Source organism: Lycium ferocissimum, chromosome 1 (assembly GCF_029784015.1).
Source record: "Lycium ferocissimum isolate CSIRO_LF1 chromosome 1, AGI_CSIRO_Lferr_CH_V1, whole genome shotgun sequence".
Lineage (NCBI taxonomy): Eukaryota > Viridiplantae > Streptophyta > Magnoliopsida > Solanales > Solanaceae > Lycium > Lycium ferocissimum.
This window is the reverse complement of record NC_081342.1, coordinates 60,736,532-60,758,855: the sequence shown is the minus strand read 5'-3', so window position 1 is coordinate 60,758,855 and position 22,324 is coordinate 60,736,532. Positions and strand designations below refer to the sequence as shown.

At 35.9% G+C, this 22,324-nt stretch overlaps 1 protein-coding gene across 1 annotated transcript in view; it reads left to right on the top strand.

The window, feature by feature from the left end:
* Nucleotides 1-19,116, top strand: part of LOC132056611 (mitogen-activated protein kinase homolog NTF4-like) — a 31,600-nt gene extending 12,484 nt beyond the window's left edge. Inside the window, exons 4-6 of the mRNA XM_059448891.1 lie at nt 11,880-12,212; nt 12,980-13,160; nt 18,653-19,116. Coding sequence (XP_059304874.1) covers nt 11,880-12,212; nt 12,980-13,160; nt 18,653-18,828 — 690 coding nt within the window. The 3' untranslated portion in view covers nt 18,829-19,116. The remainder of the gene's footprint in view (nt 1-11,879; nt 12,213-12,979; nt 13,161-18,652) is intronic.
* Nucleotides 19,117-22,324: the final 3,208 nt, after the last annotated feature.

Genomic DNA, 22,324 nt, shown 5'->3' with positions numbered 1-22,324 from the left:
AAAAAAAAAGTTGTTTGCACGGGGGTGTTATTTAGGGGCGAGGCGGGCGAAGACAGATCATCTTCTTCTACATCAGCTGTGGCACAAGATCAAGCGGGGCGTGTTTAGGCCGGTTTGGTATGTCTGGGCAATGCCGAGATCTCAGGAAAGACCCATATTTTGGCTGAAAACCTAGAAGTTAAGCAAGGAGAAACGCAGCATGGAATTTTGTTCCGTCACGACCCAAATCACGGATCACGAGGCACCCACACTAACCCTCCTCGTGCGGGCGAAACCCTTCGTATAACTACCTTAATTTGATACAACATACGCGGAATAAATACTTTATTATAAGAAATTCCCAAAATCCGGTCTAGACTCATACAAAAGCTTCTAAGAAGTTTACAATTTGAATAGATAACGGACTAAACGGATCGACTTCGTTGTTTAAGGATAGAGAACAATAAATCTAAGGAGAGACTCAGAATATGCAATAGCTCACCCCAAACGTCTTTGATTTAATGCTCGAAACTGGGCTGCGAGACTCCGAACATCACACTCGAAAATAACTCTACACTCCGGAAAAGTGTAGCAAAAGTAGTATGAGCACAACACAAGGCTCGTAGGTATATAAAGCCGACAATGGTTAGTTCACGCATATAAACAAGAAGCAACTAACAAGTAAGCGGATAAGTAATCAAACACACCCCACATAGCACATATGAAAGTCTAGTCGTGACGATAATCACAAGGGATCTCTAAATCTCAGTTATAAGCCTAGGGAAAATCTCCAAACCTCGAGTCCATAAGTCTTTAAAATAATTACTTACAACAACAACTCAATAATTCACAAATTAAAATCAATCGTAGAATGTGCCATGCAATGACATGAATACAATTCAAAATGGAGTGCTATGCAATGCAATGTCGTGCTATGTAAATGTTATGCAATGCAAGAGTCACCTCTCACGCTCCACTCGTACACACATTTGCTATGGCAATGCCTCATAGTCATGACCCATGGGGGACCCGAAGTCCATGTACCACTTCGTGCTCTCTCGTGTAAACCCTGAGGCTATCATTCGCTCTCACCTCCCAAGAAAGACCTCGGAGTCTCTACGTCACTCTCAATCTCCCAGAAAGACCCTGAGTCTCTCGTCACTCTCAATCTCCTAGCAGAAGACCTCGAGTCTCTCCGTCACTCTCAATCTCCTAAGAAAGACCCGTGAGAGTCTCTCAATCACTCTCCTCACCATTAGGAAAACATAAAAGTAATATGGAAGCATGTCATGCATGATATCAGTCTCAACTATATCACCAATATGCAATAAACAAGTACAAGTCATATTATTGTCCATGGCTCAATAATCAATATTACCCTTCCCTTTCATAAGGTGAGTGAGCTAGTATGTGATAAAGATACAACTAGGTGATAATTACATCAAATAGCACATAGAATATGGGATGCGCCTCGCATGAAATCAACCTCAATAATCACCGCATTATAGGTTCCATAGATTCATACTAAAGTGGTAATAATATTCGTCTCAAGAATAACCTTCCTCTTCCATATGACCAGCCGAGATAACAAGAGAGAAATTATATCAAGTACATGAAATCACAATACAGTTGACAAAATACAACAATATCGCGAATAATGACGATCCGTAACAAGATCACAATAACGGGCGACAAGCCCATGAATACCGACAATATCAACCTAGACGGAATTTACCTCCACAATCTACGCATGAAAACCTATCATGCTTTCATCCCCCCCCCCCCCCCCCCCATTATTTACATACGTTTTGCTAACCTATGTGAGTTCAGACATAAAGTAAAACCGTAACCTACCTCATCAACAGGTGAATGTGTCATGAACTTTCACGCTAAAGTTTTTCTTTTCCGTTGCTTCCGGTCGGACAAGGTCTTTAGCGCTTATTCGTCACACAATATGTGTATCGCTACCCAATAATACTTCAACCTATATTAAGACGCCAACAACTATGGTTAAGCTACGAAGGGAGATTCGAACGTATTCTAACGTTAGTAACTCCTTTCTAGATGTTAGGCGACGTTTTCTCTTGTATCTAAACCAAAAACATACAACCAATCCAACATCAATAATTATGCGTTCAATACCAATCCGGACGACTCCACACAATATTCTAAACAACCCACATTCATAACATGCAATAACGATTCACATACGGCTTCGACATTCTCAAGTTACTTTTATTAGTTTGTTTAACGTTTGCATGTAACAACTTATAACGATTTCATCCAACATACAATATGATGTATGTTCTTAACTTATAATTATTCTTTCAACTTTATGAAAACACAAGTCCAAACAGTGCTTTAACCAACACATCCAAAACAAATTCTCTAACCGACAACATAACGATGTTCGGAATTCTTGTAAACGTTTACTTAAATATTACTAAGCCAACCACATGCGATTTTTTTATACATCATTTCATGTCTTCTTTTCATATAATTTCAGTCAGTTATGACCAGCTATCCACAAGACAAGTACAACATCAATTCATACGCAACTACGCTATATCGTCATTTCTATAATCTTACAACAATTCTCAAACGACTTTAGGTTTCAACCCAATCATTAAACACCTTCATTTCCATCATAAAATTCATGATAATAACAATCAAAATATCAAGTAAAAACGAGCTCACTAACTTCCTCACAAACATCCACATACGGCTACACCGTGCTTCAACATCACTCACATAAAATCATAGATTCACTTTATTTTCATACTAACACTTAACTTCACCTTTAACCTTCAATTCTTTCATTCTTTTTACCTTCGAGATCTATGATAGTAACAACCATATTTATTAAAGAAAATCAGTCCTTTAATTCCACCAAACGAGTCCTACGCCACAACAACATTCCAACACCACTTTCGCTGATTTTGTACGTACGATTCATGTTCGTCAAGTACAATCATACTTCAAAATCAACACATATAACCTCATGGTTATTATTACTTCCAACATCAACACACCTTATTTCATGCATACAACTTATATTCGCACATCTACATCACCCTTAATACATGAAAAAGAAAGTTAGATCTTAACTTGACAACTTGACTCTCTACTGTGGCTACAGTTGGTGACTTGAGATGGAAATGGTTCTTGTTGCTCCAAAGACTATCTTCACGTTTTTAGGGACCTTCTAAAGGGTTGAAACACCTTGGAAAATAATTTTGGATCAAGACTCAAAGGGCTCAAAAATCAGCCCTTGGCAGAAAGCTTCCTCTTTCCCTCTCTAGGTTTTCTTTCTTTGTTGTGAAGTTGAAATGAATGTAATGGCTGATTCCTTCGTCATTATTTGGTTCAATTTGATGCCTACAAGTTGGTCACATGCTCCACTTATGGCATGAGTCATTCCATTAACTTTACACTTAAAATTTTCTAATTTTTTTTTCTCTTCAATATGAACATTAAGTGTGTTGTCAAAAGATTTTTCACCTTTGTTTCCTTTCTTCTTTCTTTTCAATTGGGAGACATACAAATATCATTGTAAATGATTCACACACCCTTACATTATATTGTAATCATTCCAAGATGAATGATCCATATTTAATGTGAAATGATCCCTCCACCATGTTATGTCTTCCTAAAATAATGTATACTTTTATAAAGTAACTTAGGGTGCTTCAATATTACTCGCAAAGTTAACCTTTTCCTCCTTATATATTTCTTATGTGTATAAATAATATACATGTATATTTCTTCCAATTTATTTGTCCACAATATAATGAAAACGTAATTAATTCACATTTAAATGTATATTTGTATGTCTCCCATAATAGTCTTATTTAAGATGACTTTGAGTCATCTTTTCGACATGGCATGTTAATGTTCATACATTATTTTAGGAAGACATAACTTAATTTTGGAGGATCATTTCACATTAAATATGGATCATTCATCTTGGAATGATTACAACAATAAAAGTAGTGTGAATCATTCACCACACACATGATATTGTCTTGTAAACAATTGAAAAGAAAGAAGAAAGGAAACAAAGGTGAAAAATCATGTAACACACTTAGCCGAAAGTTGAACAGAGAAAAAAAATTAGAAAATTTTAAGTGTAAAGTCCGTGGGAATGAATCATGCCATAAGTAGAACATGTGACCAACTTCGAGAGGCATCAAAGTGAACCAAATAATGACCATCTTTTTGTCCATCTTCAATTCATTTCAACTACACAACACAAAGAAAGAAAACCTAAGCCAGAGATATACATACTCAAAGGCGATTTCAGCGAGCTATTTGAGATATTGCAACCCGCAGTCTCTCCTTAAGATTGTTCTCTATTTATAACGATATTCTATACTAACTGATTAACTTTCTATTCAAATTCTTAACTTCATTCTTTCTTGTTTTAATACAAGTCTAGATTAGATTTGTGACATTTCTTATAATAAAAGTATTTATTCCGCATGTTGTATCAAATTGTCTCGCAATGTAAAATTAAATAACGATGGTTCGCCCACCAGTGGGAGGTTAGATTTTGCAAGTGCCGAACATCGATCCATGATTCGGGTCGTGACAAGTTTGTACGAGCTTAGGTGGCCTATAAGTACAAGAGCAATGTCTGTAGAGTCCTAAGTTGGGTGTGTCGCGCGCCACACTTATAAGGGAGGCTATGGGACATCTAGGAAAATTCGCATTCTTTCATTATTTCGTGCTACTTCATTCAAATTAAGGTATCTAGTCGATCCCAAGTAACTTGAGAATGTCGAACTTCTATGTTTTACCTTCTTCCCATGTTATGATGAGAGCTCGTTTAAATTCTTGTGCGAACGGTTGTTTGAACCGACATGATGTGGTAAAATACGAGCCGTGTTGTCCTATCTCTCAGATGCATGACTAAGTTCGGTTTCTAGCTATGACTTGAGGTTGAATGAATGTGTGCGGAGTCGTGATTAGGCTCGTTATTGTGAGGTTGGTCAAGAGACGGGAGTTTGGTGATTCATGTGGTCATGGGGACCTCCATATTTATAGTATTGGGTTTTCTCAAAAAGAAAAAAATGCATTTATGGCTTAATAAGAGCGATTTGTTCGATGATATGATCGGTTTGGGAAGCGTATAGCAAAAAGAGTTCTTATGGTATTTTGGTAAGAGTGTTATTGTGATGACGTGACAAAGGCGTAAAAAAAAAATATATATAATATATATATATACACGGTTAGTTAGATGTGTACGGTTCGGTATAGTTAAGTAATGGTTGGTTATTCATTATGTGAGCACCCTTTTCGAGGACTATTGAATAAGGTACGGGTCAATGGAATTATTTACGGTAACGAATGATGATGGTGTGACTAGTACTAATGGTGAAATACTTTTAGATATCGGTGATCACGTTAGTGAACTTATGAACTAAGGAGAAAGGGAATTATTTCCATTAAGGATTTTTGGCAAGGTACTTCGACGAAAGAATATGAGAATATTAACGAGGTTTGAGCGACGAGCGGTCGTTTGAAAATCGATTATCTTTTTGACGTATCGTCCATTCTAGAAGCTCCGTAGTATTTATTTTGACTCGCTTGCAAAAATTGAAGTCAACGGATATCATTTGATCCACTTTGAGAGAAGGTTTCATTATGAAAATTTTGGAATTCAATTATTTGAATAAATTATTTATTTTGGGGAAACGTGTTCTGATTGGCGATTTGAAGATTTTGTTAGATTTGAAATATTATTTATGACCTGTAGAAATTGATGGAGCTAATTTTAGAGTTCGTTTGGTTAGCTTTTGATAATTAAAATGGTTTTAGCATTAAATATGCCTCTTTATGGTGAAAAGATGGTCACGGAACGAAATAAGACTCGGATTCAAAATTTATTGATTCTGTTAATATTGATGTTTATGGCTTATGGGGATTGGTGGTGTCATTCCCGAGGAGATCGGAGAATCAGAGAAGAAAATATAAGTTTTGAAATTTTGAAGTTCTAAGTTGAGCGAAAGTTGACTTTTGAGTAAACGTGGCCGAAATTGAATTCTGATAGTTCTTTTAAGTCTAGAATGTGATTTATGACTTAGTCGAGTCGTTGGTTTGGTTCCGAAGAGGTTCGGCGTGATTTGAGTCACTTTGGTCGAGAACCGGTTAAGTCAAGAAATTTGAGTTCACCTTGATAAAAACGGATCAAAATGATCCCGTTTGGATGTTTTCGAGAGTTCGAGCAGTGTTCGTATGATGATTTTGGACTTGTCCACAAACTTTGATTTGATTCCGATGAGTTTCTGACGTATTCGGTTGTATGATGTTTGTTTTTTTTGTCCCGACGTCGTTTTGAGCAAAAGGGTACCATAATGAGCAAACAACCTTTGTTTTGTGTTTCGATTGAACCGTTAGATCCGTATCGTAATTTCTAGGCCGTAGCAACAAGTCTCCTCGCGTTTCGCCATCGTATGAGGAGATATGACAATTTTACTAAAGGAATTCACTGCTAGTTTTTCTGGTGTAATTTTGCTTAAAAGTTGCGAAATTGCTACTGAAATTCGTATTAAAAATCTGCAGTCTTTCCAAAAACTTTAAACCACCATATCTCATTCATTATAAGGTCAAACTGAGTGATTCAAAAGCCTAACTTGAGTGAAATTTCACAAGGAATCCATTGGAAGCATCAAAAGCGAGTTTTGGGATCAGTTGGCACGAGAAACGAGGCAGAACAGCTGGGCATTTTTGTTATTAATGTTGCTTTGGGGTTTCTCATAATATTGAAAGCGTGGACTTAGGAGAATTCAAAGGCGTTCTCCAAGTTCCTTGATAGAGTAAGGTCTAAACCATAATATAGGTATTTCCCTTGATTCAATTCCTTAGTTTAAACTTTAATCCGGAATTTCTAAAGTAGAAATTGGGGTTTATCCATGAAAAGCGGGTTTGTGGATTCCGTTGAGTTAAAGTATGATTTAATTAATGGGTTACGTTAGTACTTGGTAGTGATTTAAGGTACTATGGTCGCAAAGAGGTTATAGGGTGATCGGATGGTGTCCTACGAACTTGGCTCGTGCGTATTGATGGTATGCTTCGCATTGTGATTGGAGGTGTAAGTAAGACTTAGAATTAGCAAGGTCGATTATGAGTGGATCGGTTTGTTGGGATCGCTTAAGGTTGCTCCGCTAGTGCTAAAGGAGTCTTTCACTGCAAAGTATGTTGTGGTTTCGGTTGGTCTTCATGTATTCCTAAGAAGTCGTGGTACGAAGAAAATTTAAGAATGGTGAAAAGGGTTAGTGAAATCAAAATACTTTACCGGTTCGAGTGGGCAAGGTTTGCGTCTTATTCTAAGGTTGGTGTGGTTCTAAGGAAAATTGTAGGCCTATCGATAACGTTCATAGGTTTGGTTATATAGATTAGAACATTTCGACAAAAAAAGGTTTGTATTCGAAAACCGAGGATGGGGGAAAATTTGAATTTGGAAATATGAAAATTAGGTCTTTTATCTAGGAGTTCCATTAGTAAGGCGAGAGAGAAATGTTTATGATGCATTCCCGTGAGGTTCCCCGCATTGCTAGTAAGGCGAGAGAGAAATGTTTATAACGACCCATTTGGCGTTTAGCACTTTTAGGTTTAAAACACCCCGCATTGTCCTATCGCGATAAAGATTCTTTAGTTTTAGTCCTGCCGACATTCGAGTGACGAATGTTCTAAAGGAGGGAGAATGTTCGTATTTTATCGTCGAGTTATTCGCGAAAAGAATCAACGAGATAGACGAGCTTAGTACAAGAATGTTTTGGAAATTAGGAACTACTTAATTGTGGTGTTAAGTTAAAATTAGTGGTAACAATGACCCATTTGGTCAAAAGATTCAAAGTCATCTTAAATAAGACTATTATGGGAGACTACAAATATACATTCCTAAAACACTACACTTTCTTTTCAAAGTGGTCGGAAATATCTATATCGCCAAGGAGCTGAAATTTGGAGGAGGAAAAGGTTAGTCATGCAATTGAATATTGAAGCACCGCATTACTTTATAAAAGTATACATTATTTTAGGAAGACATAACATGGTGGAGGGTCATTTCACATTAAATATGGATCATTATTTATGATTACAAGGGACAAAGGGTAGTTTATCATTCACCGCCCATTGTATTGTCTTGTAAACAATTGAAAAAGAAAGAAGAAAGGAAACAAAGGTGAAAAATCAGCCCAACACATTCGAAAAAAAATTAGAAGTTAATGGAATGAATCATGCCTGGAGCATGTGACCAACTTGGGAGAATGTGAACCAAATAATGACTAAGAAATCCCATCGTATTTCAATACAAAGAAAGAAAACCTCTAGAGTTAGGGCTCGCTTTGAGTCTTGATCCAAAAATTATTTTCAAGGTGTTTCAACCCCCTAAAACGTGAAGATAGTCTTTGGAGCAACAAGAAATTTCCATCTCTCTCTCTAGGCTTCAAGGTAAGATCTTTTTCTTTTCATGTATTAAAGGCAGTGATGTAGATGTGTGAATATAAGTTGTATGCATGAAATAAGGTGTGTTGATGTTGGAACATGATAATAACCATGAGGTTATAGTTGAAATGAATTGTATAAAATCATGAACATTGGTGTTGGAATGGCTGATTGATCTTGGTCATTATTTGGTTCAACTTTGATGCCTCCAAGTTGGTCACATGCTCCACTTATGGCATGATTCATTCCATTAACTTTACACTTAAAATTTTCTAATTTTTTTTTCTCTTCAACTTTCGGCTAAGTGTGTTGGCTGATTTTTCACCTTTGTTTCCTTTCTTCTTTCTTTTCAATTGTTTACAAGACAATATCATGTGTGGTGAATGATTCACACACTACCCTTTGTCCCTGTAATCATTCCAAGATGAATGATCCATATTTAATGTGAAATGATCCCTCCACCATGTTATGTCTTCCTAAAATAATGTATACTTTTATAAAGTAATGCATGCTTCAATATTCAATTGCATGACTAACCTTTTCCTCCTCCAAATTTCAGCTCCTTCGAATATACATGTATATTTCTTCCAATTTATTTGTCCACAATATAATGAAAGTGTAGTGGATGAATCACATTTAAATGTATATTTGTATGTCTCCCATAATAGTCTTATTTAAGATGACTTTGAGTCATCTTTTGGACATGGCATGTTAATGTTCATATTGGCTCATTGTTGCCACTAATTTTAACTTAACACCACAATTAAGTAGTTCCTAATTTCCAACAACATTCTTGTACTAAGTAAAATTTGTAACCGATTAGTTCTAGTTTAGAAATTAAAATCCGAAGTTTCTATCTCACGTTGATTCTTTCGCGAATAACTCGACGTATAAAATACGGGGTCTAACATTCTCCCCTCCTTTAGAACATTCGTCCTCGAATGTCAAATGAGGACTAAAACTCGTCAATTAAATAACCGAATCACCCGTTATCGCAGACTATAGACAGCAAGATTAGACCACGAAAAGGGTGTTTTAGGAATATTAGGCCTAAAAGTGCTAAACGACCAAATGGGTCGTTACATGTTCCTATGGCAGTGACATGGATCATTTGGAGAGAGAAACATGCGGTTTTGAAGGGGCAGAATTGAGTTTTTGATAGTTGAGGAGTAGTCTTAGATCCCTTATTTATTTTGGGTGCAACCATGTAGTTCCGGATTGTATAGAGGATTGGGTGTCTTTTTTAGAGAACCATATATTTTTGTAGGTTCTTTACTTTTTGGTATACTATGTATACGGCCGAGTTTGGCCTTGTGATTAATGAAAATATTTACCTGATCAAAGAACTTATTTCGAGTGGAAAGTGGTACTAATGTTCAATAATAGACAATTTGTTTTCATCAATATGCTGTTCATAATTTTTTTTCTTTTTCTTTTGAATGGTAGTATGCTCGTTTTCCTCTTATTTGGATAAGGACATGGATCACATTATCATCTTTATTTTTGGAAAAGCAGTACCCTTCTAAAGCTAGAAAAACTTGAAATGTTTAGGTCTTTTCGTTGTCATATTAGGGTGACTGCGTGAGCATTAGTGACTGCAAATCTACGATGTCCATTTAGACATATCAAGTGAAAATTGGTAGCAATGGTCAACCACAGACAATCTAATTACAGCAGTATGCTGTTTGTATCTTTCTTCCTTCTCTTTTCATGGGCAGTATGCTCATTTTTTAACTTACTTGGATAAGTACATAGATCATATTGGATAGTAGTGGACAAAAGAAAATTTGGAAGTGCTCATTTTGGGATATTCTTTTTGTTTTCTTGACAAGTCAAATATCATTTATGAATTCACCAACAGGGAATCTTACTAATCCAGTTGGTTGGCTACCTGGACTTTCACGTTGTTGGTGAGGGTTCTATTCCCCACCTTGTAATCCCCTTCCGTGTTCCCCCTTACCCCCTATGGATAGTTTAAAAAGAATTTTTAAAAACATTTAGAAAATTTAATTCACCAACAGGGTGCACCGGAAAAATATGTATTAAGTGAAAACCTATGCTAGTCTTATCTCCTGCTAGTCTAGCCAAACTTTATAAAAGTAAGTTTTCTTCCTTTACAGAAAATATAAATCATACAAAAAAGTGTTCTTAAATTATTTTGAACTTTTCTAGTTGCTTGGTCTTGTGAGTTAAGTCATACTATTTTTCTGTAAAGAAAACATCGACAGTTAGTCTTTGATGCTTCTTATCAAAAACCAACTAGTCTTTGATGCTATGTACTGTATCATTGTGTTTTTCTTGTATGATGTATTCTTTGTATAGGTTTGCCTCGTAAGGATAAACTTATCGTACTATTTTGATATAAAGTGTAACAGTGATGCATTGCTGGTGCATAAACAACATAAAATCATATCTTATTTCCAGATGTAACATTAGATACCTCTGGAAGACTGGAAATAGAGCTGGAAGAGAAGAGGGGGAAGCCACAGTAGAGGGGTCAAAGACAAATCTTTAAAGAGAATGATAGTTTAGGTTAAGAGTGAGAGGCTAGAGAATGAGTATAAAAGGTCATGTCATTTCTAAGCTCTCTTTTTCATAATAGAACATGAACAAATTACAATAAGACTCTAAAAACAATGTGTTTGTTAAATGCTTGACCATGTATAATAAGTACCCTCTTTTGGTTTATGACTTGTAAATACTTTTGACAGCAGCTTCTTGGTGCAACATAAATAATATAATTACTATTTTTCAAAAATTTGCGAGGTTGGTAATTTGAGAATTCTGTAATGGAGATTAGTTGTGTTTTTTTTTTTTTTTTTTTTTTGGGGAAGAGGATTACAACGTGGGGATTCGAACCCTCACCAACAAGGTGAAAGTTCAGGTAGCCAACCAACTGAGCTGCTAAGATCCCTACTAATGGAGATTAGTTGTAGATGCATGGTCTAAGTTTAATATCTTATATTGGTTATTGTTCAGTTTTTGATGAAAAAGTTATCCAAGAATATACACTTCATTGCTTTATCTAGTCTAAGTGCTACATCTTAAATTGGTTATTTTAGGTTTTGGTGAAAACCTTGTCCAAGAACATACACTTGCTATATCTGCTGTTATGCTGAACAATGCAGAAGGTTACTCTCTGTTTCTATAATGAAGAAATATGTTGATTATCTTGTCTGTGTTTTTATTTTATTTTAAATAAAGGTATCAATATATTCATCAGCACAAAGATTGTGCTGGAAACCATATTTACACAGTACCTAATTAGATCTGTTCAAAATTCTTCTTACAAGGACTCTAAAAACTTCTCTTGTCTCTCTTTCTTATCATTCTATCTCTATAACATTCAGTGTTGCTTTATACATGCATACATACATACATATATGTTATGGTGCATTATTCTGCCAAATTCATCTGTATAATAACTAGTTTTATGTTTTTTTTTGGTGCAGTATTTCTTGTATCAGATCCTCCGTGGGTTGAAATACATACATTCTGCAAATGTTTTGCATAGGGACTTGAAGCCTAGCAATCTCCTCTTGAATGCCAATTGTGATTTAAAGATATGTGATTTTGGGCTAGCTCGTGTCACTTCTGAAACTGACTTTATGACCGAATATGTTGTGACAAGATGGTACCGACCTCCGGAGCTTTTGTTAAATTCTTCTGACTATACTGCAGCTATTGATGTTTGGTCAGTCGGTTGCATTTTCATGGAATTGATGGACAGAAAGCCTCTGTTTCCTGGTAGAGATCATGTACACCAGCTACGTCTACTTATGGAGGTATCTTTTTTGTCAAAATTTTTCACCAAACTGTCTCCAATCTTCCCCCTAAAATATTTACTTTTATCTATGTTGTATACCTCTACTTTTTTCTCCGCGTCACCTTTTCAGTGGTTATAATTTGTTGTCAGTTATTTGCAAATCTAGCTAGAAACAGAGAAAACTATCATGTTATAGATCTAGGAAACCAGAAGGAGAAGGTACTGCAGGAGTGAACGAGCATTTGTACTTTGAACAGCCTGCTTTTCTAGAGCATTAAAAGAATAAGGAACAATCAGATGTGTAAGTTTTTCTCCGAAGAGTGGATATGGATACGTTCAGTGCTTTCTCCAAATGTGGACAAGATACAATGAGTTAACCTTGCTACGCTCTCTCCACTCTCCATCTATTGACACTTTGACAGGATGATTCGGATTTTGGATTAATCATCATTTTTTAAATTATTGATTTAACACTGCAATATCCGAGAGCACTCTCTAATATTAGTTTCACGTTTAAATGTTATTGTTCATGTTTATTTATTTTAATGAAGGAACTATTTGCAGTAGATTAGCTCCTTCCGAGTTCCGAGGCCAAAATGGAGTTTTTGAGTGAGACCTCTCTAATTATTGACAACATGATTTGACTGCTGGATTTAGCATTCATTATTTGTATAATTAATTTCATAATCCTTGCTGCAATGACTGAGAATCACTCTCTTATATTTAAGGTCATGCTCAGATGTGATTATTCATACTTAAGTTATTCTTATGAGAGACTTCTTGCAGTTGATTGGCACCCCGTCTGAGGCTGAAATGGAGTTTTTGAATGAGAATGCAAAGCGGTACATCAGACAACTTCCTCTTTACCGTCGACAATTATTTGTCGAAAAATTTCCACATGTAAACCCTGCTGCTATTGATCTTGTTGAGAAAATGTTGACATTTGATCCCAGAAGGAGACTCACTGGTGAGGAACCCCTGAAATGCTTCTCTACTAGCTGCATTATTCATTTCTCTATCTGTATGTTAAATTATTCCTTTATGCATGGAAGCGTACTTGTGTGTCTTTGCAAGTATGTATTTTTTTGAACTGGAATTGCTGGTATGTATATTTACCTACTTGTCAGACAAATAAAGTTTCTACGTGATAATTGTGGGAGTTCACACCCAAAAACGTATCTTCTTATCTGGATACAGTGGTAGGATTTTTACCTTCTCATAATTTTACTTGATGGATAACAATAATGCTCTAACAATGCACATATTGCTTTGCATGCAGTTTATTATTGTAAATTGTGGTTATTTTGTTGTTGATGCTAGGGGTCGAATCCCACCTTCGTTCGTTTCTAATTAAATTTGTTACCTTGAGAAAAAGGAAAAAAACACAAAAATTTTGCTCCACTCGAAGTAATTAATTATCTGCCTTTTGGCAAGGGATTAAGGTATCTATGCTTTCAAGCACTCGGTTTAGATACCTATTGTAGCCCCGTAATAAGTAGTGAAAATTTACTTTCTGGAGAATATATACAACTATATGGCCCCATTGGTTGGCCTATGGAAAATAATAGGTGTATTACGATTTATTATTCCTGTTGATGATAATTAGATTGTAAATCTGCCTAGTTAGAAAGGATGGAACAAAAATTAATTTCTGGTTGCCTATATTAGCATGATCAGTACAGAGATGTGTGAAGATGTATAAGTGGAAGGAACAAATTATTTTTGCCGTGACTGAGATGAAGGAAGTTTCAATCCTCTCGTAACCATAACATAAGTAAATTTTCCAGTTTGTAATATCATTCATAAGACATAACCATTGCTCTTCAGGCAGCCACAGCATTCCTGCAAAAAGTGGCTACATGTGACAAATTGCAAATTGCACCTGCTGTTTTGTTAATCATGTTTAGATCCACATGGGTAGGAACGAAAAGCAAAACTGATCTATAGACAAAAAATGAATTATTTTCTCTAAAATTAGAAGCTAACATGGCTGATATGTACAAAGGTGTTTATGGATAACATGCTGGTTTTGTGAATAAATGTTTGTCCTGCCTAGGGTATTGAAAAATATGTTGTTGAATAGAAACTATGCTTTTTCTCTATGTAATGTGTACCGTTATCTTGTATCAATTCATTACGCCCACCTCTTTATTTTAGTAAGTCTATGTCCTCAGTCCACATCTTTATTAACAAGAACAGAGTTTTAAACTCTTTCGACCGTGAGTTGTTGAAATTGAATGACCACTGATCTAAGTTGCTCGGACTCTGGTGCGGGTGTCCGACACGGGTGAGGATCTAGAGGTCGGATCCTTCATGATCTAAATTTTAAGATTTGGCGATACGGATCCAGTTATAGATACGGGTGTGGGGATTCGGCTAAAAAACTTCAAATATCTAAAAATAGAGTTATAAAACCTAAATTATGAGATATTATGTGGAAAACTTGAGGAAAATCTATTGATCAAGGGGAGAATCCCGAAAGGAGAAAAAAGGAAAAGGAAGGACATAGAAATTTCTATATACAAGGTATACCATTTTCTTCAATTTCACCTTAGCTTTTGTTTTGATTAAAGAAATCATTGAATCTGTCCAGATTTTTTTTTTTTTTTTTTTTTTTTTTAAATTGGTAACTGTATCTATATTTCATCCTGATCAAAACAGTACATAGGTTGTACTGAACCATATTTACAAAGTTATTGCTACTTCTGAGATCCTACTCCTACATTGAATCTAATACATCAATGATGGAGACTGTATCATTGGAATAGACCTGATTACACCAAAAACATAATAACATAATACAATTCAGCTTGATTTTCTGCATACTATTTTCTACATTTTCAAAACACCTAGAGTTTGGCACCTTCCAGATTGTCCACCAAATGCTTGCAGGGACAATTCTCCATCTACCTCTGTTCTTTGCTTGCAACCCTGCTTCCTCCCAGCTGTGAAGTGCCTCTGTAATCCTTCCAGGCATAGTCCAAGATATACCCTTAAGATTTAAGAATAATCTCCATAGTTGTCCTGTTACCTTGCAATGTGGGAATAGATGGTTAACTGTCTCTGCATCATCACCACAGAAAAAGCACCTGGAGCATAGTGGCAACCCTTTCTCATCAAATTTTCTTGTGTCAACACTGCCTCCTTAGCTAGTAACCATATAAAGCATGCTACTTTATGTGGAATTTTTGTTTTCCAAATGTGTTTCCATGGCCAGTTGTTGGGTTGTTGACTGTCCTGATTCATCCATCTGTAAGCTAAATTTACCTTGAAGATTCCCTTGCTATTGTCCTGCCACCATAACACATCTTTCCCTGTCTCCAGTCCACTGAACTGCTCTATTGTACTAAAACATTCAGCTACCCTTGGAATTTCCCAGTCATTTAAATGCCTCCTGAAATTAAAGCTCCATCCTTGAGGGGTCCAATGATCTGCTATACTCCTTTGCTGCTGCAATACAAGATTATGTATGTCTGGGAAAAGTGATGCCATCTTTCCTGCCTCATGCCAAACATCCTTCCAGAAATCAGTCTTCACCCCATTACCCACTTTTATCTTGGTATTCAGCTTGAATTCATCCCACAATGCTCTGATGGATCTCCATAAACTTACTCCATATGGTGTAGTAACCACTTTTGTCATCCAATTATCCTCCTCTTCATACTTAGCTCTGATGACCTGCCCCCACAAAAGTTGATTCTCATTTATCATTATTGTACTTCCATAACCATTTCATTCTGAGTGCTTTACTATGAAATTTCAGATTCTTGATCCCTAAGCCTCCATATTTCTTCCCTACTAACAAAGCTTTCCGCTTCACCAGATGATATCCTTTCCTTTCTTTGTTCCCTTGCCACAGAAAGTTCCTCCTTATGCCATCCAACCTTTTGATAATCCCTGTTGGGATAGGGAACAAAGACATCATGTATGTTGGTAGAGCATCAAGAACAGAGTTAATAAGTGTCAATCTACCACCCAAGGATAGATATTGAGTCTTCCATCTTGCCAGTTTTTTCTCACATTTCTCAATCACACTGTTCCAAATTCTTGTGGATTTAGACTTTGCTCCTAAAGGCATTCCAAGATAAGTGGTTGGTAGATCACCAATTTCACCACCTAAGATAGCATTCAACAACTCCATATTTGGCACTTCATTGATCGGGTATAAGAAACTTTTCCTCCAATTGATATGTAAACCAGAAAATCCTTCAAATAAAACCAGAATTATCCTTAGGATTTTAAGTTGTTCTTCTTCTGCATCACAAAATATGAGAGTATCATCTGCATATTGTAGGTGAGTAATCTCCATATTCTCCCTACCAGCTCTTGCAACAACAAAACCTCTTATCCATCCATTGAAATTTGCAGTTTTAACCATTTTGTTGAGACCCTCCATAGCTAACAGAAACAGAAAAGGTGACAGTGGATCTCCCTGCCTGAGTTCTCTTTGAGTTTTGAAAAAACCTGCTGGTGACCCATTTATCAGTACTGAAAAGTAAGTACTGTTGAAATACAGTATTTGATCCAATGTATCCACTTTTGCCTAAAACCCATAAACTCCAATAACCTCAGAAGATATCCCCAGTTGACATGGTCATATGCTTTCTCAATATCAAGTTTGCACAAAATTCCAGGCTTCTTTTGCTTCATTCTGGAATCTACTGCTTCATTGGCTATTAAAACAGCATCCATGATTTGCCTTCCTTTGATGAAGGCCATTTGTTGGAAGTCTACCAGTTTATCCATCACTCTTTTCAATCTTTCAGTGAGAATTTTAGATAGAATCTTGTAAATGCTGCCAATCAAGCTAATTGGCCTGAAATCCCCCATCTCTTTAGCCCCTTTCTTCTTTGGTATAAGAGCTATGAATGTGGCATTGAAACTTCTTTCAAACATTTCTTGTTCATGAAAATTTTGCAGTGTATTCATAATATCTTGCTTCACCACCTCCTAGCATTTGATGAAGAATCCCATGGTGAAGCCATTTGGACCAGGTGTTTTATCAGTTGCACATAATTTTAAACATTTCAGCACTTCACTTTCCTCAAAGTTTCCTTGCAGTGACTCCTTCTCCTCCTTTGACAATACTGGGCAGTTAGTAAAATGACAAGTAGGTCTCCATTGTGTTGTTTCTGAAAATAGCTTTTGATAATACCCAACAATTTCTTCTTCAATCCTGGCTGGATCCTGTGTTATTTCCCCTTGAACAAGCAGTTGATCAATATTGTTGTATCTTTTATGTGCATTTGCCATCTTGTGAAAGAACTTCGTATTTCTATCACCTTCCTTTAACCATAGAGATCTTGATTTTTGTCTCCATGATATCTCTTCATTTTTAATCAGCTCTTCATGCTCCATCAGCAATGTTGCCTTTCTGACTGTCTCATCTTCTGTCATCCTCCTTTCTTCAAGAACTGCATCCAGCTCTGCTAAAATCTGTCCAGAAAATCCAGAATTTCTCTGTCGATTTTGGTCAAAGTACCCAAAATCGGTTGACCAGATCGGGTACGGATCCCACACCCACACCCATGTCGTGTCGACACCGGTGCGGCAGCGAAAGTGAAGAGTCCGAGTAACATAGCCACTGATTCAAGGGTTGGACAGAAATGGGCCTACCAACTAGGGTTTAAACAAATCAGCCAGGTACGGAGTAAAGGCTGTCCTCGATGAAAGTCGGGTTGATCATGCTTGAATGTAAGATCAGCTCACTCTATGGAAAACAACAAATAAATAAAGGACAAACAAGATTGAGGTGGCGTCACCATTGGATGGCTAACAGTTATGCTATTGCATTACACTAATGAAGAACTATTAAAGCTTGCATGTTTTGTTTTTTTTTTGGGGGGGGGGGGGGGGGGGGGGTGTTCTTACAACAATACATAACTCAAAAGCTAAACCATGAAACCAATATATCAGTCCTGGCCAGCTGTACTCTAGCTTAGTATGTTTGAGATCTTAAAGCGCCATCTATATTGAAGGCTTTGATGAACCTCATCCTACCTAGGCCTAAATATTATTTCTGTAGAGTTTCCACTTGATAAAAAAAAACGGAGAATTTCTATAGAGTTTCCAATAACATTTCCAGCATGAACTAAGAAAGGAGAATTGTTAGACCTAGAATTGTACGTTCTTCCTTTGTGGACTAAAGATGGGGCAAATGCTAGAGCTAGCCTAGGAAAGTGCTACTATTTGTTCTCTGTGTGGTTTCCTTGGTCTAAACTCTAAAGTTTTGAGCTATGATTTTAAATTTCACTGGTATGGCTTCAAATGATTTGCAGCATGATTGGACAGGCATTGTGGCTAACCTTCATTGTTTGGTCTTCATATCTTGTAATAAATTTTATCCGTGGCACTTGTCAAAAGCCACACTGAAATCAAATCTCCATATTTGCATCCTTTAACAGCCTACATCTTGCTACGTACTGATTCCTTGATTATGCATTTTGTTTCTTGTTTCAGTTGAAGGCGCGCTTGCACATCCTTACCTAAATTCGCTTCATGATATTAGTGACGAGCCCATTTGCATGACTCCTTTTAGCTTCGATTTTGAACAGCATGCCCTTACTGAGGAACAAATGAAAGAGCTGATTTACAGAGAGGGTCTTGCATTTAATCCCGAATACCAGCAAATGTGAGTACTCGTTTGCTGTTGGATTGTCTCTGTGACTTTCATTTTTTAATGCAACCAGGTCATTTATTTCTCCATGTATATGCATATCTTTTCCGCCCGATGCACGGATGGGTTTCTTTTTGAACGTTTTAATTTATATAGCATGACCTGTGTATGACCATTGTATTTCTGTACTTTTAAAGGTGGTTCACTTGTATCAGTACTGTTTTATTACCACTGAAATTCTAATGGACAATTTTTGTCCCGGAAATGTAATCTTACTCTACTGGATTTTTATTTCTTTTCTGCTTCTCATGCTTTGGTACTGATTTACTGTGTTGATGAACCCCCTCCCTCCAGAAAAAAAGAATTTGAGTTCTATTACTTTCTTGTACATCTGACACAAGTTAATTTTACTACCTAACTAGCAATCCTGTGAACATGCTAGAATATAGTTGGCACCTGAAATCTTCACATGAATGTCATGTGTACCTGCACTTTTTATGAAAACAATTGTAAGAAATCACTGTGTAAGTCGAGGTTTTGGGGGAGAACAGTGATGCTATTTTCCTTTTTTTTTTTTAAATTTATTTTTTATGTCACCATTGTGGTGAGAGGTTTGGCATAGACGTCAGTACGCAGAAATGTACAGAATTGGGACAACAATCCTGTCCACCATTTGTAGTAAGAAAGAGGAAGGCAGTAGGAACAAAAAACAACATGTGCCTTATAGCATAGGTTTGGGCACAAGGTTGTGGCCTAATAGTCAATGAAGTGAGTTGAGAATCATGAGGTCTCAAGTTCAAATTCCAGCGGAGGTAAAAACATACATTAGGTGATTTTTTCCCATTTGTACCAACTTTGGTGGACAGAGTTATCCGATACCTATGTTGGTGGGAGGTTGCAGGTACCTCATGGAGTTCGTTGAGGTGCATGCACGTTAGCCCGGACACCATGGTTAGCGGAAAAAAAAAGTACAGGTTTTGGGATGCAGGGTCATTCTTCTCTAAAAATGTGTTTACTACCAAAAAAGCTATACATTAGAAGGGTCTTAGTTTTGATCCTAAACAAGGTTAATTGGTCCTTGTCATTCTTTAAGGGTGGCTCTCACCTTTCCAGGTAAGGTCCTAGTCAGTGCAATCAACCACCAATCTTCTGCCACCTGGCAACCTCAGTTTCCTTATTAGCTAGGAAGTAGAAGTGGATTGTATGAACCTAATTTCTACCCTTTATTTGAATGTGAATAAATGACACTTCTCCTGAGAGAAGAAAATCGGGCAACGTTCCTCTTCCTTACCTTCCTCTCCAATGAAACAATGCATTAGTCCTTTTCTGTTGCATTCTCTTTGAAATACACCATCATCACCAAAGTTGCAATAACATGATCGAATCAGTAAAATGTTCATGGGGTGACATACCAAAGTAATTTACAGTTGTTTTAGCAATGGAAGAGGCTCAATTCAGTATCCATTCAAGAACTGGATACAAATCATTACCCCGAGAACCGATAATCCACTATTGCATCATAGCACCTACAAGGAATCCAAAGGCCGATCCATGATTTGAACTTTATGAGGTTATAATTTGAATTCCATCACAACTTATCTAGTTTACTGAGTTCAAAATCTAATATGTGGACTTATTTAATGGGTTTTAACACATACGTGGCCTAAGGTAAAACTAATGTGTTCAGATGAAACAATAGCTTAATCACTAGGTCAGTTGCTAGTACAGACCGGTCATAATCAAGACTTTGTATACATGTCAAACAAGGTAGTATCAACTTTTCCATGCTTCCAAATGATCGAGAAAGCATGCAGAGGAAAATTGGGCTTTTCCTCATCACTGGTATATTGCTTTGACCTCAATGCGGCACCTCTTTGCTTTCTTCTTAGATTTATTCTTCATTTTCTTGGTTCTCCATTCAGAAGATGCAGTGAAGGAGCTGGTAAGAAAGAAATAATTTCTCTTTTTAGTTAAGATCCTTGATTGCTCAATTAGATAAATGTCGTTTTAAGTTGGGAAAATTTCGTAAATATCACTATTAGCCCCCAGAATTGCAAAATATAGCGACATTTTCGTTGTTTTTCAAAACGTAGCAGATTACATGTATTCGCGCGCATAATATATGTAACCGTGCGCATACAATATCTCTGCCTAATTGAAATTGCACGGAGACAAGATATGCAATATTATCAGTGTGAATCACGCCCCTAATGAGATTTTATCCAAAATTAAAACACGCTTTCAGTATCTCATCGATTTCAAGTACACAAATTGTCCTCTGAGACCTTCTTTGAAACTTCAAAATACACAGAAATTACCCAGCGAAAATCTTCCATTGAAGACGAATTCGAAGCTTCAAAATACACGGGATTTACCCCATGAAAATACTCCATTGAACTTCGAAGATACACAGATTTAGAGTAGTAAAAATCCTTCATTGAGTTCCTTCGAGATAAACAGATTTATTGATAAAACCAGCAAGGGAAAACTACATATATATATATATATATACATGTTAAGGAGAAATATTTACGAAAAGTGACGATAGTTTTCCTTATTTACAAAACATAGCGATATATTACGAAACATGACGGATTTTCATATATTTTTCGTTTTTTTCTTTTTTTTTTCGTAAAATATATATTTTTTTTAAAATAATTTTTTAAAATTTATTTTAGAAAAAAATTTAAAAAATTTAATTTTTTAAAAAAATAATTTTTATATATTTTTTTTAAAAAATAATTTTATATTTAAAAAAAAAAAATTTATATTTTTTTTATTTTTATTTTTTTGCTCAAAGGCTTAAAAAATTACCTCAAATTTTTGTGTATGAAAGCTGTAAAAAATGTGTATGTATGAGCGAAATTTTTAATATAATTTTCATACACAAAATTGTGAGCGAAAACTTTAGCCTTGAATATTATATGAAAGTTGTTACAATGTTGTTGTAGTTGTATTAATTTTTCAGAAACCTAATATGAACATTACATACGAAAAATGTGAATGAAATTCTAAGTCTTGAGCGAGATATACACATTTTATACCAATCTCATGCATAAAATTTTGAGTGTAATGTTTAAGTCTTGATAGAGATATACACACTTCATACATTCTTCATACATAAAATTTGAGCGAACTTTTGAAGCCTTGAGTAAGATATACACATTTCATACACAAAAATTTGAGCGATTATTTTAAGTCTTGAATGTTGTATCAAAGTTGTATACAATGTTGTTGTAATTGTATTAATTTTACAGAAATCTAACATGAACTTTATACACAAAAATGTGAGCGAAATTTTAGGACTTGAGCGAGATACAAATTTCATACTGTTTTCATACACACAATTTTGAGCGAATTTTTAAAGCCTTGAATGAGATATACACATTTCATACATTTTTCATACCGTTTTTATACACTAAATTTTGAGCGAACTTTTTAAGCCTTGAGCGAGATATACACATTTCATACATAAAATTTTGTAATATATAAAAAAAATAAAAAAAAATTTTAAA